This window comes from Oryzias latipes, chromosome 20 (assembly GCF_002234675.1).
Source record: "Oryzias latipes chromosome 20, ASM223467v1".
NCBI lineage: Eukaryota > Metazoa > Chordata > Actinopteri > Beloniformes > Adrianichthyidae > Oryzias > Oryzias latipes.
In genome coordinates this window covers 10,592,647-10,612,527 of record NC_019878.2, presented here as the reverse complement: position 1 = coordinate 10,612,527, position 19,881 = coordinate 10,592,647, and the positions used below count along the sequence as shown (strand labels likewise).

The 19,881-nt window shown below is 37.1% G+C and overlaps 1 protein-coding gene across 2 annotated transcripts in view; it reads left to right on the top strand.

Moving 5' to 3' along the window:
• Positions 1-19,881, top strand: part of ahrr (aryl-hydrocarbon receptor repressor) — a 74,169-nt gene that overhangs the window by 39,885 nt on the left and 14,403 nt on the right. For both annotated transcript variants that reach the window (XM_011488762.3, XM_020712571.2), the window contains exons 4-5: positions 14,077-14,195; positions 18,507-18,596. In XM_011488762.3, the coding sequence (XP_011487064.2) occupies positions 14,077-14,195; positions 18,507-18,596 (209 nt within the window). The remainder of the gene's footprint in view (positions 1-14,076; positions 14,196-18,506; positions 18,597-19,881) is intronic.

Sequence of the window (19,881 nt, the reverse complement as noted above, 5' to 3'; positions counted from 1 at the left end):
TGCTCGGTGCGGCGCAAACTTCACCGCACTGACCTGCTGTAGAGACATCTGTTCCTCACATGCATCTCATTTTCTGAATCTTTTTGGATTTTTCTCTGGCCACTTAAATTTAAAGGAAAGTAATAGGATCAGGTGTTTAAAAAAAGTAAAGTAAATATTTCCTCATACGGTTTCATTTGACTAGTCATGGTTGAAGCAATTCATTTGGAGAAGTGTGCTGTAAAGCTTTCAGCCAGTTAACCACATTGTTGTATTTTTCAAGAGTCATTAGTCACAGATACCGTCTCACTAATAGAACTTTGTAGTTTTTAGGAAAAAGAACTGGTTTTCAAAAAATATTTAAAAAATAGAGAAAAGGAGAGAATTGTTAGTTCTCGTAGAATGAAACGCTATGATGGAGTACTAAAACCATCAAAGAAATAAAAAAAAGTTGCAAGAATAAAATCATAAAACTATGAGAAAGAAGTCCTAATTTTACAAGAATAAAGTCGTTATGAAAAAAAGTTATTATTTTATGCAACAAATTTGTAAAATTAAGAGAAAAAAGTCGTAACTTTACAAAAATGATGTTGTGAAAAAAATCATAATTTCTGGGATAAAATCAAAAGATGATGAGGAAAAAAGTTCAAATTTTACAAGAGTAAACTCATAGAACTATGAATAGAAGTATAAATTGAGAATTTACAACATACTACTAAGAAAAATATAAACAACAACCAAAAAAGATGGTGTTTAAGTAGCGATGTAGAGCACATTGTAAGCAGTTGCTTTAGCATTGGTCCCACAAATATGGGAATGCATATAAGTATAAAGACATTAAAAAGACTTTGTAGGAAAATTGGCTGTTCTAGATGAAGATTCTTGACCCACAAGGAGTGGATTTCCAGCGGTAAATTTATTTATTCTTTTTTTTTTTATGGTGGCCCAAATGCTCTATCGTAAAAAGCAAAGTAACACAACATTTTTTATTTTATTTTTTGCAATATTTATCTATCTCACTCAATTTCAGTTTTCTGCTTTACATTTTGTGGAGTTTAAAGCTCAAATAGGTGAAGTAGAATCTTCCAACTCAAAGTGTGAAAAAGCTACATATGTCGGTGGACATAGAAATGAGCACGTCTTGCTGCCAAAAGGTTTAGCTGTGGGGTGCCAACGGAGTCGAAGTGAAAGTTAATAGGCTGTTGAGCATAAATGGTGGTTTACAAACACAGAGTGCAATCTGAGGCTGATTAGTGCGCAGGCGATAATTGAAGTGGTTGCTAGAAAAGCGTGCCACACATTAGGTCCTGATTTTTATCATGAAAGTTTTAAAGGAATTCCGCTTCAAACTTTCAGCCCCTTCCTAACTTCCACATTTGGATTGTTTTGGTTCTTAAATAGATTTTTAACTACATTTATTAGACTTCATTTATTTAGACTTCAACATCCAAACTGACATCAAATGTCAGCTTCACATGATCTCATCTGGCATTGCTTCCAGCAGATGTCTTTATAACTGACATCAATCTAAATACATTTAATAGAAATGTGATTTTATCTGCTATTCACACTGATCTGATTAGCCTGCCACATTCTTCTCATTTTCATTATTGTGTCCTTTAATCATTAACTGCGGATTACAGGTAAAATCAGGATTGCATATGCATGCTTTAGAATTATAATATAAAAGAAATGACTTCAACTTGAATCTGTGATTTCAGTATGGTTTTTCTTGTTATTATTATTAAGTAGCGACAGCAGAAGTGGTGTAGTGGTAGGGACTGTCGCCTAATGGTGCATATCTACTGGTTCAAATCGCGGCTGAGTCCTCTTTATGTGGAGTTTGTTTGTTCTCCCGACTGTGTCTGGGCACTCCAGCTTCCTCCTACAGTCCAAAAACATGGTTCATCGGTTGATTCATATTCTAAAAAAGTGTCCCTTACATGTAAAGGTGAGTGTGTCTCTGTTGTTGTGTGGCCCTGTCCAGGGTACACCCCAACAGTAACTAGGATAGGCTCCAGTAACCATGTGACCCCCCCAAAGGGTTTAACCCTTGTGCTATCTTAGGCACTTTAAGATTGGGAGTTGGGTCATCTAGACCCACTAGACAGTGCGCTGAACCTTTTTTCGTCAGTGATCTTCACTGGTGTCCATGGATTACATGAAATCTTTCCACCTATATCCACCTTTGTCATGGTAGGGAGAACACGTCAATTGTCACCTTGACCCCATAGTATATCACACGGGTTAAGCATGTGTAGAAAATTGGATGAATGGTATTTTTTTATTCCTTTTTAAAACATGTTGAGTCATAATAATATCTTCAATATTTGTTATGATTATTACTATTATAAATATTGCATAGATGAAAATTCCTTAATCCATTCACCGGAAATGTACAGATTTTTACCATTAATTAATGCATGAAACTTCCTGCAAAAATATGCTGAATTAGCTCTTATCATACATTTTAGCTGTGCCTTTATTACGCCTCCAATGTGGCCACAGAGCCGAGTAAGAGGCAGAGCAAATAAGATGAATGATATAATTAGTTTGCAATGATGCTTTGTCATAAAATATAGCATGTTCAAATATAATAAGCAATCATAGACAATATTTTCTAATAGATCTGTTGCAAATTGAACAGTGGCGTTTGTAGAAAAGGGTTTTTTTCCTGACGAAATGATACATATCTGGCTGTAATGATTTTTTTTTTAATATTTATGTTCATTTTAGAGGTTTAACATTATTACAATTATGGGCTTCTTAGAGAATATTGTTATGTGATGCAGCAAACAGACATAAAACAAGTCCAAACTCAAACTTTAGAGCTATTCACCCGTGTTTTTCTTTACACTATCATGGACTAACAAAAACGTATAGTTTAACTGCCTCTGGTGTTGTCCGTTGTCAGTGATTGTAGCACAGACGACAAAACAACACAATACTATCCTATATTCTGGGTTATTAAGTTGAAGTGTCCCACAAATGTAAACATACAGTACTTACAGCTTCTTTTTCTGAAGTATTTCTGACTGTTGTTTAACTTCTACATGTAATGATCTTGTGGGGTCTCAGTGGTTACACTGCTTTCGGTTCCAAAGTGACATAACTCAATGTGAACATGTACACAAGGATGGCATTCATCCACCATCGAGAGGCTGTGTGAACCGACATCAGGAAAGTCACGGCGGAAGAAAGACGGGCCTCGCTTGCGCCTTTGCCGTTGTGTGAATGAAGCCGTTGTTTTCTCTGGTCTTTAGCGACACTTTGACCTTTGACCAACCTGTCTGGAGAGGTGAGCTCTCTGTGCCAAGCAGACAAAGAACGAGAGGATGAATGTTTTACTTAGGACAATCATTGTTAAGAGCTTAATCCTGCATGTATGGAAGATGGGATTTATGACATAAAGTTGAATTGTTGTTGGGTCAAAAGGCAAAAACAGTTCGTGTCTTAGAATGTTTTCATTGTAGTTTACTAATCTTTGTTCTATCTTTTTGAAAATGTGACGCAGTATCATCTGTGTAACTTATTTTTCTATACTGTTTTAAATAAAGTTATAGTTAGAAACTGAGTGGAACTCAGGAACAGCCAATCGAAGTTTTGACCTTCCTGAACTCTTCATAATTGTTCACATCAATTCCTCTTTTCCCTCAATCCAAATGTGACTTCCCACTGCTTTCAGTTTGAATCATTTTCTGTCAATGACAGTGTTACTTTAGAGGACATGGACATTTATCTGCATAATGATGGTTTCATCTATGGGCCATACGTGCACACAAAAACCCAGTACGTGAAACACAAGACACAACTTAAACTTTAAAAGAATGGGATTTAGATGATCTACATGTTAAAGACCCAGTCTTCTTGTGGCATTTGTCTGATGATGAAAGGCATATATAAATAAGCTGATATTCAGGAGCAAAAATGCAGTTTAAAAGACCTGATGGATGATGGGAAGGGGCGGTAGGCTTACTCAGCAACAACAGTCCCACACCACTCAGAGGCTAACTTCTAATTATCTCCAGCTGCTTTGCAGAAAGTATCTCCTAGAAAACGACAGTTAAAAAAAATTGGCTACAAACAGTATAATCATAATTAAAAGACCACTGGGAACACTTGGAATAGATCAAAAGTGGAACTTTTAGAAATAAATATCCAATCTCTTTTCCTTTTACCTGTTTAAAGCTGTAAATCAGAGGAATTATTCAGTTATGTCCATTTCAAAAGTAAGTTATGATTGATTTTAATCACCCACCAACTTAGTAAGGCTTAAGCAAATAACACAATTTGTCCAATATAAATAACTATGGGGGGAAACGTCAGTAAAGAGAAGAAACATAATTGTAGTAATAATTAAGAACTTTAGTAAAGTCATAGAAGCAGACATTTCTGCTATGTTTCATCAGACTGAGGTAAATTTGACTTAAAGCGGTTTCGTCTGTCAGCTTCACTTAGCAGAAGTGGCTTGCATTTCACACCAGCAATGTATCACCCACATTTTTAGTGGTAATGAGCTCTTTTAAGAAAATGTCAACGCATAAGTGAGCTGATTATCTATCACCCCAACACCTCGTCAGCATGTGGCACGAACACGGCATGCTCATTTGTAAAAAGTGTTATCATCTGCTTTGATCTACACAAAAAAATGTCTAAAATCACAAACCTTTATAGTAATTAAAAGATCTCCCCAACTGTGATACCAGCACTTACAAAATGTAAATTAATTAATAGTAATTTAGAATTTAAATGCATATATTTCCAATTAACTTACGGTATTTGGGTTGCAAGATTTTGGAGCCACAATATGATATTATTGGAATAATTTATGATGGTAAATAAACCTATAAATAAACCTTTTTGGAATAAACTAATGCAGTCATCTCTGGACAAAAAATGAAATAAATTTGTAGCAAATCATAATCAAAAATGTAAAAAGGCTGAATATTAAATGGTTATATTACGATTTAATGCACCTTACAGGTAATTGATTTTGCATAACATAGCACTACACAGCTTTTACATTTTTTCATTTGCAAAGAAATCTTTATCCAAATCCACAAATTAGGTTAAACTTTTATGTTAAATACATTGACTACACCTCTCCATCTGGGCTCTTAGCATGTCAATACCACCTTTGAGTGACTCTTCTTCCAACGCAACATGTGTTCCCTCTGATCACTTCATTTGGCACAGGGAGGGAGGCCGCTCTCGCCCGGCGGGCAACACGTGTGCCGGTCAGGGTTATGTGTGATATATGTAATGTGTGCGTGTGTCTGACCGCAGATCATAAGGGGTCAGAGGGCTCGGTAGAGAATGATGGTGGGATCACGCAAGCATGCTAAAAGAGGCAAAGTGAGGAGAGATGCCAGATGCCGCTCGGTCGCCACTCCAATTTCTGGCATCTGGTATTAGCGTGATGCTCCGAGTGTATACGTGCATGTTTATGCTATATTTAATTCCCAACCAACTAAAGAGATTTTTACTTAGGGTAAACAAACACAAACAATCGTCTGACCTCTTTACACAAGCCGCCACTCTGAATGGGAAGATTATTTTTCTCACTTCATGTGCAAAGCTGCCAAGTGCATTTAAAAAACTGCCTCTAGAGGAAACATAGTGAGATGAAGAAATCAGAGAAGAGAAGCTAGGCAGGTTCAACAAATCATGCTTACTTTAAACCTTAAATGTAATTAAAAGGAGACGTGTTTCGTCCCCCAAATGTATAAAAAAAACTGAGGATAACTCTGTGGGGAGTTTTGGAAACTAGGAATCCGTTCCATGCCACACAGTTCATTCATTTTTCCTTGTAGCTTCTAGGAAACGTTGCAGACTGAGATTGCAACTTGAGATTGCACCTAGTTTTTGTGTTTTATTATTCATGACTAGGCGCTCATCCCTGATTACAGAAGCATTGTTTATGACCACAACTGCTCAATTCTTTGGGAATTTTGGAGCAAAGGAACCACTCCGATCATGGTTCGATCTATTTTAAAAGCATTTCCTGTGGTCTTGTAATTATGATTTATTATTATTATTATGATTTTTAGCCAAAATCTGAAAACGTGTCCTTTTCTAGGACATACTTTCTGCAGTCCAACAATAGTTCATCAGAATTTCACTTCAGAGTTGTGGTGCTGAGCAACCCTGCCCCCTTTCTGTCACCCTTAAGTGAGAGCTCTCTATTTACTGTCTCTCCCTCTAGCTTATAATGCCTCACACTCCCAACCTGACATTACTGGTGCAACAAAAATGGCAAGCAATACTGGAGTTATCCAGCCGTACAGTTTTGAGCCACATTCCAGCTCCTACGGGGAAAACAAAGATGTACATGGATCTATTTGTCTACAAGTGGATGCATCAGAATGGAGCAGAGAAGGAAGCTTGTGACCCGCCCAGCTTGTTATCTACGTCACAAAAACGATCTTTTTCAAACATAATTTTATCATCTGCGCCTGATTCACAACGATTTGGATAAAGAAATATTCAGAAATGCAATTTGAAGCTGAATTTTCTTTAACTTTTTCCTCCATCATCAGTAAATGCTACAGGAATGTCTTAAATACACCAAAAACCAATTTTCATTGGTCTTTAAGGTTTGTTCTTTCAACTTTGTAGAGAGACACTCCAAAACAGCAAAAAGTTCTGTACACAAGCGAGGCGACAGCATTAAATAACACAACACAAGTGCTTATTGACATTATATATAACTTACATAAAGCATGATAGCATCACAGCTATCATGCCATCTCCTGCCTTTAGAAAACACTACGTCTACATCAGTGTTTTTTTCAATATTAAATATCTCGGCTTAAGATAAGATAAGATAACCCTTATATTCATCCCACAAAAAGGAAATTAGAAATATATTGTGTGAAAATACAACGACACAGCTAAAACTAAGAAGCTATTTTTTATTTCCTATGAGAAGTAAGTGTTTCTAAGACATGTTTGACAGTTAAAAGTAGAAAAAGTGCATCCATTGTGTTTTTACACTGTTTTCTTTCAATGCTAGCAATTCTAACCTTTTGCCAATTGGCATGTTCATTAACCTTAAACTAAAATTAATTGATCTTTTTGCCTCAAATGAACAGTTTTCTGAACTCGCTCCTTTTTCCTTTAAACTCTGCCTCTATCAGGCCAACTTGAAAGAATCAGCACAATTCGATGAAGTCATAAATTCTCCTTTCTGCCTCTTGTAGTGGTTAGCACTCGTTTAGCATTGCGTGCAAGAGCAGCATTAGCATACTTTCCATCCCATGTAAATTCAGCTTGAGCGACCATCTGCCCATTATTATTTGCTTCAATGGGCCGAAACTGTACTGCAATCGTTTAACTGGTTACTTCGTGCTTTGAGGATTTAAAGAAAAAACTTATTAAAAAGTTCTCTGTAGATTTTCATTTGTGTATGCCTAAATAAACAAAAAAATGAACTGTCTATGCAGCAGCAAGGAATACTTCACATGTACAGGACAGTATAAGGAAAAGGATTCCAGCTTCACAGAGATTCCCTGTGAGAGTAAAAAGCCTGTTCTTTATTGTGGCCCGGTGGGGTTCCTGAATGAAATGTTTATTAACCACCAGCTCCTTGAAAGAGAAAAAGGCCACAGACATGCTCAACAAAACAAGAATTCGAGGAAAAGCTATTTTTAGAGGCAGCAAGCAGACAAACCCCGACACGCAAGCATCAATTATAGCAATAATGAGGGTCTTGTGGATGTTGTGTTCTCCTGTATGCATGCCATCCAGACATGGTTGCATCTGAGAAAAAGTGGGAGTAGTACTATATATAAGTCTCAAGACAGTTCCATAAAAATCAGCTTTTTGTGTTTGTTTTTGACAATGTTCTTGTGGCATTTTTCTGATGATGGAGGAGATCTGTATAGAAAAATTAAGCTTAATATAGCATTTCTGAGTATTTCTTTTTTCAAATCACTGTGTATAAGGAGCAGCCAAAAAAATGCTGTTGGAAAAACCTACAACAGAACCTACAACGTCAGCCCACAAACTCCCTGCTCCGCTCCATTCTGATGCATCCACTTGTAGACAAACATGAACATCTTTGTTTTCCTCAGCCAAGTTGGCATCTGGTTCAAAACTGTACAGCTGGATTGCTCCAATATTAATCACCATTTTGTTTTGTAATGTTATGTTGGGGTTGTGAGGGGCTTTAAGCTAGAGGGAGAGTGTAAAGCAGATGGATGATGGGAAAGGGGGTGGGCTTAATCTGCACTAAAAGTCTCAGAGGTTAATTACATTAATAAACTACTGCCGCTCTGCAGAAACTATGTCCTAGAAAACAACAAAGATTTTTTTCATTTTGGCTAAAAATGGCATAATCATAATTAAATGATCACTGGAAACGCTTTTAAAGTAGATTAAAATATGATCAGGGTGGGACCTTCACAAAAAACAAGAAGTCTGGACAAAGAGGGGCCTTGTTGTGGAGTTCATACAGAAATATAAAAACACAAGTGTGCAGACAATCGTCATCTACTGACCTTTTTATTTCAGTCTTCTACCAGGAAGTCCGCTTTCACTGTCTATTTGTCACTGGACATAGAGTGAGGGCACATGTGCTGTCATTCTGCCTCCCAACACCGTCATTTCTGGAATAAATATGACTCATGAAAGATTTTGTATCTGGATTCTAACCCCCGTGAGTAAGCTAAGGGGCCATGGTCAAGGTTGTGGCTGGTGAGACGCGTCACATCCCCAGTAAAGACAGAAAAAGTAGAGTTTCTCATTCCTTCTATACTTACCAGACACTCATTTGGGTTCAGTCAAATGAAAAAAAAAAAGTTCTCACATAACAGGCTCATCTCACGCAACATGGCTCAGATGCAACCTGTAAGTCTGAGAGGAGAGCCTCCAGCTGTTAGCATTTTGTTATTTTTTGTTAATTGTCTGTGTAAGTATTGCAACACATTTGGCTTAGGTCGTGGTTCATTTTCCCAAAGCTTGACAGGGCAAATTAAAGAGTGTTTAGACAGCATTTCAGCTGGCGCAACTCGTGTTTAGCTCTTTTGGTGGCTCCATCAGAGAAGCACTTTTGCCTAACAGACAAACATCATGCTCACATTAAGCTACGTTCAAGTACGCGCTGAACGCAGGTTCTTGAACATCCATTTTGAATACGGTGTTCACACTGGATTGTCGCTACCCAATACTAGCACATGTAGTACCAACAGTTGGAAGAGGTTTGATGTAAAATGTTGAAGTGGTATGAATCTTGCTCCAGGCTTTTTCTTTCACAGCTCTTTTCCGATTATATGGCAGACTTGGTGTCATAGAATTCTGCTCGGGCACAAATTACAGTTATTATTTTCCACTCTATGATCAGTTTTAAAAACGTTTTGTATGTAGAGCCTAAAAACAGACTTAAAAACTTGCGTAGCGACGCGTAAAGACTGGAGATTTGAACGCGGAAGCCCGAAACAAACATTTACAGAAACTTTTCATTGGAATAGGCCGCTTGAACGCGCGTTACCGAGGCGGGTGTGAACGCAGCTTTAGAAGGTTCATGCCAGAATCAATTATAGAGGCTATTTATAGAAGCAAGTGGATCTCTTCTAGGTTACAACACCAGTAATAGTTTGCCATGAAAACTGCAGTTTTATGTTGCAGTCAAGCCACATACAGTAGCAGCCCAGAAGAAAGGCTGCCATTCAAGTCTGTTTTGCCTGAGGCCTGGTGTGTGTTGGCGTCGGCTCGCCAACTAAAACAAAAAGGTGGAAACAATTGAGCTCAGATCTTGATCTTCGTCTCGTATGATCCTGTTTGCTTTGTGAAAACAACACCTCCCTTTCACCTCCGTATGTAAATGTGCAAGCAGGGCTTTTGTTTATGTTCTGTTCAGGAATCAAATTTTCTGCTGCTTCAGAGATTAGGCTTCCCCTGTGTGTGTGCACACACACACTCCCCCCCCCCACCCTCAAACATCACTCACTCACTGCATAATCCTCTCTGAAAGATGAATATTTGTAATTCCAGCAATCCCTCCCACAAAAGTACTTTACGTGGATGTTGTTTTGTCAACAAAGCGGTTCGACTTTTGACATGTAATCATGACAAAAGGGAAATATTGGCATCCAAAACAATATGGAAAAAGATTGGAATTGGAAACTGAACAAAAACATGAGCATTTAGTGTGTAGTGGAAATGTCTGAACCGGTTTGACTTCAGAAAATTATTGGAAAAAAATCCCTTTTTACTGTAAATCTATTTTTCTAGGAAAAACAAAAGTCAAAGTGGTCTGGAATGGAGATCCGGACATTTAATCTGGCATAACAAAGTATTAACTACCATTACAGCGCAAGCTTAACCTTTTCTGCAGAACTCCATTGAGCGCCTGCCAGCAGTCATCAATATTTAACAGCTGTTGCTATTATGAAATTCTTAATGGGTTAATGTGGCTCGGCGGCTTGCACGCAAGGCCCTGGCTGCTCGCCATCAGCCTGTCAGGAGGAAGGGGGGGGAGATTGACAGACGGCTCGCTCGCGTGACAACCAGCCTTTGATCGTCCTGCTCCTCTCTCTCTTTCTGTGTGTTGGTATTGGTCTCTCTTCTGTGGATTTTTTCTGTGCCGGCGGAGAGAAACAGAGACATGCACACCCACAGAAGAAGAGCTCTGAGGGAAGGGGCGGGACCAGGCAAAGGAGGTGGCGGCCAGCCAGCCTAAACCCATTGCACACACACACACACACACACACACAAAGACACACAGAGTTTTCTCTACTCACGCAAGCCCTGTAGGAGGGGAGGGACCATTGTGGTGCTCAGCCACTCCATGTCCAGGTCTGCTTTACAACTTGAAATCAGCTGCCAAGAGATGGCACCATGCTGCTGAAGAGAGCCAGGAACCCAGATAATGGCTGGCTGTGTTTGGGTGGAATTTAATTGCCTAATAAAGATCAAGATTTACTTTGCAATTTACTCTGTGCACACAGAAAAGTATTTGGTTGCAGTAAATGAATAGATAAACAAATACAAAATAAGATTAAAAAGGCGTATAATGTAAAAAAAAAATACTGCATTGTTGGGACTATAAGTCACTCTGGAGTATATGCCGCAGCAGCCAAAAAAAAAAGTATAATAAAGAAGAAAAACTTATGTACAAGCCACTTTGGGGACAATTGTATTTAACAAAATGTGGGACCAGAAACAGATTTCATCTTGAAAGGCAAATCGTGATATTGGCAAAGACGTAATCTATGCACGCTTCATGAGGCATAGGAGGAATCTAGTATAATGGCACAACATATGACCAATTATTCAGATAACCATAGCTAATAAAGAACATGCTAACAACTCAACTCTTCATATCAGAGGCTGACTCTAGGTTGATGGCAGGAAATGGGCGGCACCCACAAGGAGCAAAAACTGGTGTCTCAGAGATCCAGTCGTCTTACTCCCGGGTAGGAACATAGGCTGCAAAATTAACTCATATTTCATTAAAAATGTGTTCTTTAGTGTGCAAAAGATAATATATTATCATATAAATGGATATGGTTTACTCTGAAAGGCTTAATAATAGCATGATATAGACCCTATAATAAAAAAATAAATAGAAAATTTAAAAAAGAGTTTGACAGGTAGGCTACCTCCTTTTACGGGGTTTTTATTATTATTATTTTTTTCTTCAAAAAGTTTTAAAATAATATATAATTGCTGATAATTTTGCTTACAATTATCTCTGGGTTCTGGAATATACATCATTAGGATATGTATCTTTTTGGAAAAAAAAAATATTTGGTTTCTGGTTTTTAATGCTAAAAAAAGATGGAAAAATAATCAAAAACAAGGTTTCCCAAAATAGTGACTCATCTTGAATGTTTCTTTTTTAAACCAGTTTAAATCTCGACTCAGATGATGCTCAGATTGTAAAATTTAAGGTCTTGAGATTTTTATAATTGAAAAACCTGGAAGCTAAAAAGGAACTGGACTTCAGCAGCACCTTTTGGCCTCATCCACATCCTCCTGCTCAACCCTTTTTTTACCTCACACCCCTCACACACACACACAAACACACACACACAGCAAAAGCGCACCTCGCCGTTCTTTCGTTTCCTTATTGGATCAGAAATGTAAAAAATAGAGGCAAAGAAAAGCAAACCTGACGACGCGAACGGCATTGAATAAAAGCCTGTATTGTTGGGGTAGAAAAGGCCGGGCCCGATGATTAATCATCCAGTGTGTTTGTCTTTCCTGACGCCTTATCCTCTCCAGAAGCTGCAGTGCGAGAGAAAACAAAAATACGTTTGGTGTTGAAGGACGACAATAAAGACGGTTATTAGATTCATTTTCCCTTCCAAATGGCGTCCATTTGATACTGTGGTGATTGAATGAATGGATTTTATTTGTGCGTGGTGGTCTGTAGCAGATGTGAGGACAAAAAAGTTCAAATGATGCTGGCTTTGGTGCCTTTTGAGGATGCTGCAACCCCCTCAAACAAGTAATTATTGTCATTTTATGGGGGGATCCTCATGAAACTTGTTATCAAACTAGTGGCAAGAGGAAAAAGGTTAATTAAGGAGGAGCGATGGACAGAGGGCAGTAAAAGGTCAAAGGGTGAAGAATTGGTCACCGTAATGAGGTTATTCAGTGGAGGGGGGGGTTAGCGTCAGGCGATGCTCGCACACAGATCATAGCTTTTTTTCCTAATGAAGTTGTGGCTCGGGCGCTTGTGTGTATGTGCTTTGCGTGACTAATCTGTGATTGCTACAATAAGTGATGGAGCAAAGGGGCTGATCTCTGAGTGACCCACATGACCCTGGCAGCACACCCACGGGACGATCACGCAAACATGCCGCATACGTGCAACATGACAAAGAACATGTATAAGACTGACCAGATAGATCATTTGACATTTTATCTAACAGAAAACAACCTGAATCAAAGCCACACAGTGCCTTTGCTTTGACTGGACGTCACCAGGACGCTGAAAAATGTTTTAGTCCCCACTTTGTCTTTGAGCGGTTCCTGATTTTATATAATGTTGTCCGTTTTTCCTTGGCAGGTTGATATTTGCTCTGCATTTTTTGTAATTAAGATGTTTTTAAACCCCTTGATGAAATCCACAAAAAATGTTGCAATATATTTTATATACTTTACATATAGGTTGGGCCATTTTTACTCACAACAAAATTAGTTTGAAGGATTGACATGTGTTTAAGGAAAAAAAGCACCTTTTTTATTCACAATCTCAAATTTGATCCACACATTTTTAACACAGTGCAACAGTATTATAAGGAACTAATTATCAACAAAATTTCAGTCATCATTTTTAATAATACATGAGGTTTTTCTCACCATAAAGTCTTGAAAATCAGCAAAACCTTTCCCACCAAAAGCAGCCAATTCGAATCGAGCAGGAGAAGCTCCTCTACTGCCCCTAGTGGAATGAAGATGAACTTACAAGGCAGGAAACATGGACCAAGTTCTACAAGTTCTATACAATATGATAGAATTCTCAGAAATATATATTTTACAGTTGGAAATAAATTAATGCAGATCAGCTGATGTCAAGGAACTGCAAGAAAAGCTAATTCACTATAATCAGTTATTATTCAAACAATATTTTATATTACATTTTGTCACGATTTTATTACAGATTATATTATTTGCTTTTAAAGTGAAGTAAATGACAAACAAGTTTTTTGTGTTTTGTTTTTAGGTCTCCATTTGCACTTTTTAATTCCTTTATTATAGTTATTATAATTGGGTCATACTGCCATAATTCATTTAATACTTTTGGAATTATTAATTTAAATTATTGTGTGGTCAAAATAATTTGATAAAATTTAAACCAAAAATCAAGTTTGTTTAATAAAAAAAACTTTGACTGTTTTTACTTTTTTATTTTGGTTTAAAGGGAATAAGTGTGAAAGATTTTCTTTTTAATTTAAAATGGAAAAAAAGGAAAACAATTTTTATTTTATTTTATTCAACTGAAAATTTTTATCCATTCTGTTTTATTGTTGTGTTTTCAGATTGTATCACGTCATAAGTACTTACGTTGAGTTTGCAATCAAAAACATGAATTGGTCCAGATTGTCGATTTTACTAAACCAAGTTTTCTTTTGTATTATTTTGCAGCGAGTCAAGAGAAGACCTCCAGAAAGCAGATGATTGGCTCAGCGTCCTCCAACCCCAACCCCAGGAAAGAGAGCGTCTCTCTAGACGCCACCATCAGCGAGAGCAACCTCCTCTTGGAGGTAAGAAGTTCTATTGTCATTTTGCATGCGCCTCTCTCTTTGGCAAACGTAAACGACACTGGTTTGTCGAAGTTGTAGTTTCCTGCTCCCTGCATGTCAGTGAAGTAGTCTGCAGTTGGCAAACAGAGCTGTAAGAAGATTTGTCTGTGTGTTGCCCTTTGGCGTGACCTCTTGCGTGACACAGTAGCTAGACGGCAGCATTAGAGCTGACGGAGGCGGATGGGACTCCGGCACGCCGGCGGCCCGTGCAGCCGGTGAAGTGGGTGTGTGTCCATGTGGGAGCATCTCTGTCTGAATGCATGTGCTCCTGTGTGAAAGTGAGCAGAAGGGAGTGAGAAGAGCACACTAAGCCTGTCAGGACTCATCAGAGGAGCGAGCTGATTTGTTTCTCAGTCACTTGACCTGAGACCTTTAATGAGGTTTAGAATGGATTCATAAAGAAGAGCTTTTCTTTCGTCTGCTTTTGGAGAACCAACAGCATGTGACGAGCACTTTCTTGTTATTTTGAGACATCAGGACACCTGGGCTTTAATCTTTAATGCTTCGTGCACGGGAGTAACGTCACGTTCGGACAGTTATGGCAGCAGGCGGCCTCGTGGGAGCTGCTGAGGCATCAGATCTTCATTTCACTTTCCACACTCCATCGACTTTGCAAAGAAACAAACTGACACTGTTGTTCAACATCGATGCGTTCAGACAAAAACTCACAACCGATGCGCCTGTTAACATTTTATAGCTCTCAATGGGGCCGAGAAGAAACGGTTAGATTGACCGTGATGATGTTGTGTGACTCGTCCTCCTCTGCGGCCTCGTGAAAAGCTTTGTGAAGAAATCCAAACAGACAAAAAGCAGATTTTTGAACCTGGTGGTTTAATATATACATAACTTTACCCTCTATCTGACGTGGCAATTCACACAAGTATATCAATACTCAGCAGTGCATTGTTTAGAATAGAGTGTAGCTGCATTAAACAGTGATTTTTCCTGTTTTTAATGTTTATTTTCCTTAATTTAAATCAATAGTAAATTAAAAAGTGGACCAATATGAACAAAACATATCTTTGATTGATAATTGCAAATAATTTAAATGCTTATAACTTATTTAAACTTTTAAAAAAATAATCAAGGCAATGTATTGTATTGCCATGCATAAGTTTGTCCCTAAATTTGCATTGAAAAAAGCAAATTTTTTGTGCAGTTTTACAATTTTACTGGGACTAGGTGAATAGAAGAATAATGACGATAAAAATATTGAAAAGCTTAAAACTCAGAAAAAGGAAACTGATTATTTAAATAAAAACATTTGGGTGAAAAATTAGGATTTTTACTTTTAATTTTCAAATATGAAAACATTGAAATTCAAATGGATTGGATCTAACAACAGTCAGAAAAAGCAAAGACTCATGCAGAAGTGACAGTTCAATTCATGCAAGCAGTTGAAGACCAGAAAACATGATGTGAATGTCTTAAGTTAATGTTTTTGGTCATTTAGATTTTGCATCTGATGTGTACTTACAAGAAAGTTGGGCTCTTGTTAAAACGATGGAAAGTCTAAAACGCCTAAACGTTCTAAACAATAACATCCTACAAAGATTATACATTTAATTTTTTGTGTGTGTGTGTGTGCAAAAAAACAAGTAAATAACACTGCACATGCTTTTATTTTGTTAGATTTAACGACAATAACAAAAAAAAAACTGTAAAAATAATGACATAAAAAAACATATATAATAAAAAAACAGTTTTCAAAATTTAAAATATTTTCTAATTATTTTTTTATTTTAAATAGTTTGCACTTTTTTGGGGGGATTCGTGCAAGAAAAGATAGATCCTGTAAAATGTTTATCCACTCTTCAGCTTGAGCGTGGAAAAAGCTAAAGGGTCAAAAAAATGACGCCCAGAACAAGCCGCCCTAGTACCCCTCTCCTACCACATGTTGATCCCCCCCCTCCACATCCAAATCTATAATATTTTTATGACTATGGAATTTGCGTGCAAAGCGCCTTTTAAGTTTTGGAGGTTAGTGTCCCGTGGGCCATTTTGAGAGTCAAGGTTGCAGATTTTTCATGGGGAGGGCCAACAGCAGGTGCCTGTTTCCATTACCTAAAGGCTTTAGTATGTGTCAGAAATGAGGATGAGAAGAAAGAAAGAAAACAAAACATGAAATCGTAGAGAGAGAATGCAATAGCAGGGCTGTTTATCTTCTTTGTATTTATGGATCTTTTCTGTTTGGTTAATGAAAATACAATAATAAATACTACAGCAGAGTATTTCTTCTTTCTTTCCATTGTACTTTCCAACCATGCAGTGGTAAAATAAATTAGAGTAGCTACATGGTTGTCGGGTGTGGCTACATGTATTGTCCCTGTAATGTTTCTGGACATGTTATAAAGCGAACGCGTGATCTGTCCTAAATTAGCCTGCTATTTTATTTTTTGAAAACTAATATATTCAGCTCCCATAATAAACTGCGTTTGCCTGTGTGGATTTTTTATTTTTTTCTTCGTGTGGAGGGTCAAAAGTCTCAAGCGTATTTGTTCCAGAAGAGTAAAACTGTCAAAGTCCAGCAGGAATTTATTGTGGCATCTCAGCAACTTGGAAGGCGAGTCGGGAAAAGGCAAGATGGCTAAATAAACCTGCGCGAACCCGACGCGCAAATTCTGGCCCTTTTCTGGGCTTGTGGGAAATCATAAAACCAAGTTAACATATTTTTTATATTTAGGATTTTTTTCATGGGTTTTCCTGGGCTCTAAATGGACAGAACTACTCTTTAGAAGGAGAAATGTGCAATTTGGATTGGGTTTTTCAAAGTAAAAGACATTTTGGGTGGTGTTGCTTGTAGGCTGGTGTTGGCAGTTATTTAGACTTTTTCATAAAGGCTTTAGGTTTTTGCATTTATAGGAGTAAAAATTGCTGGAGTACTCCTCTCATGTCTGTGCGTGTGTGTTTTTGTGGCGGTGTGTGTGCTGGGGTCACCTGGGGGGCATGTGCCAGTTGAACTTGTCAAACATTGTCTCCATCAACAGCACCCATTACCTCCCCCTCATCCTTCCTTTCTTTACCATCCCTTCTTCTGCTTTTGTTTTCTTCATTCGATCACATTGTCATTATTTATTATTACATGCTTCAAAAATACAAACACACTAAATTCTCCAGAGTTAAAAATAACCTAAGTTAGGTTGTTTTTAACCCAACTCCAAAGTTAAAGAGGGACTCAATTTTTTTAAGGTAATTTTAACGAAGGAAAAAAACCTAAATTGGTTTAAAATTAAATCACTACAACTCAAAAAATTAGTATTGCTCCCAAAAATAGTATCCCAACAGGATTAATCCGAGAACTGGGTTGAAGAATGACCCAATAGTGTAAAACCCAGCTGACCTTCGCATCTCCAAACCGCAGATTATCTGAGTTTGTCATCCGGGTGGGCTCAGGTGGAGCGTGGTGCGGTGGCCAGGGCGAGACGTTTACCCACGGGGCCACTCAGGTCATCGCAAGGTGGGGGGAAAAGTGGGAATCAGGAGGTTGGGGGGGGCAGAGTTTGAGGCCATATTGATGTACACCGTGTTGAATAAACTGACACGCTCACACATCAGGAAAGACCTGCACAGTCTCGCTGTGAAGGGAAGTGACAGACTCTGGCAGCAGAAGAGTGGCCTTGCCGTTGTCACGCTATCACAGCACATGCATAAACATTCACACTCTCTCAAAGGCCTCCTTCCTCTGTGCCTTTTTCTTCCTTCCTTGTTTTAATTTCTGGCCATCTGTCCATCTCTCCTCATTTGATTGAAGCCTTACGGTGCACTTTATAAAAGGAAAAAAATAGTTCAACAAAAAAATCACTGATAATAATTATTCGTTCAGTAATGCAAAAAAATAAATAAGAAAAAAACAGACTTTGACAGAAAAAAAGCCTTATTCTTAATACCCATATTACTTTGCCCCATCAAAAAATATAACAGATTATATTGATGATGATTGATAAATAAATACCTATAAAGTCTAAAAACAAAAGCTAATTTTGTATCACAAATTTAAAAAAATGTATTAATTGCTTTTTATGTCCAAAATGCTCCAAATTTTTGTAATTTTGGTCATTTGCTGTTAAATGTGTGTTTTGCAACATAATGTCATTAGATGAATGTCAACTTGCACTCAAATTCAACAGTAACCAGAATTCTTCAAACATAAAAGACAGCTGGACTTTAACATGTTCCTGTCATCAAAAGTTGGATTGACAAGAAAATGTCTATTCCTTTCACAAACTGCAGTGACTCGGTCCATAAATCTCTTGTTTTTGTGTGTGTGTTTAGTCTTTGACAGGCTTTGCCTTGGTGGTGAGCAGCGATGGAATGGTTTTTTATGCTTCTTCAACTATTGTGGACTACTTAGGATTTCATCAGGTGAGTCCAGGATTTAAATCATACACATTTTGTGTTTTATTTTGTAATGAATCTGAATATGCTGTGACAATTGTGACAAAATAGTTTGCTTAGTTCCTCTTTTTTTGTTCTCACTATGAAAAGGTGACTCATATCCAAATCATGCACCGACTTAATCACAATTTATACACAAGAGTTCATATTTTTAGCTTGTAAACATTCAGGAACTGTGATTTTACAAAAGGTAGACGCCGAGATAAACAGTTGTTCCTGTTGACAGTTTGGTCACACAAAGGCAGCAAAAACCTATTTCCTTTTCTCCTGGTCCCATCCAGTCTCACCATTATAGTTCAGCTTTCATTGATCAACCAGGAGCACATCTGCATGCCTGTAACAATATTCTGAACTATCAAAGATGGTCAAGAAACTCTTAAAATGTATCAATCACTCGACATAAGGGAAACTTTATTTTCATCATTAAAGAACAAAAGATGAAATATTAGATATTTTTAATACCCATGTTTGAATATATCCTGTTGCAACAAATCCAATTTTTTCTACATATTTGTGAAAGTCCTGTTAGTTCCGAATAGTGTGTAAATAAGATGATATTAATTTTTTAATAGTTAATTTATCATTTAATGTCAAATTTTCAAAAACGTACACATAAAATTTTGAATCTACATTTCATACTGTTAATCTACTTTAAAAAGTTTTTTATTTTATTTTTTATTTAATTACCAATAATTTTTCTTTTAATCTTTTTCCCACTGACTGGAAGTTTACTATTATCTATTGATCTACTAATAAAATGTGTTTATTTAGAAACATTTTATGTGAGTTAAATGTTGACTGAAAAACAATCACAAAAAATAAGGTTAACCAAACTACATGGATATTAAACAGATTCTGATCAGGAATCTAAAAGTTAAATGTATTTTCCCTTCATATTTAATTTAATTGTGTGTGTTTTAGTGAAGTTTAGTGTCGTATTAAATATTAACATTATTAACATGGTTACTATTTTTGTGTGTAAAATAACTTATTTTAAAAAGTGCAAATGATTGCTGAGTACTTGCTTTTACATTTTTCATTTTAACGTATAATTAATTAACCCCTTCACGCTGAATGTTGCTTATTTGTAACGTAATGTTGACTCCAGGACTTTTTGTAATTTAGCATCACCTTGAAAAGAAAACCCACAAAAGAGAATTTCTTTATACAATAAAAAATAGACTCAGACATGAAGGGGTTAAAAAATTAATAATTTGAATCAATTAAATTAATTTTAATCAATGATTAACCA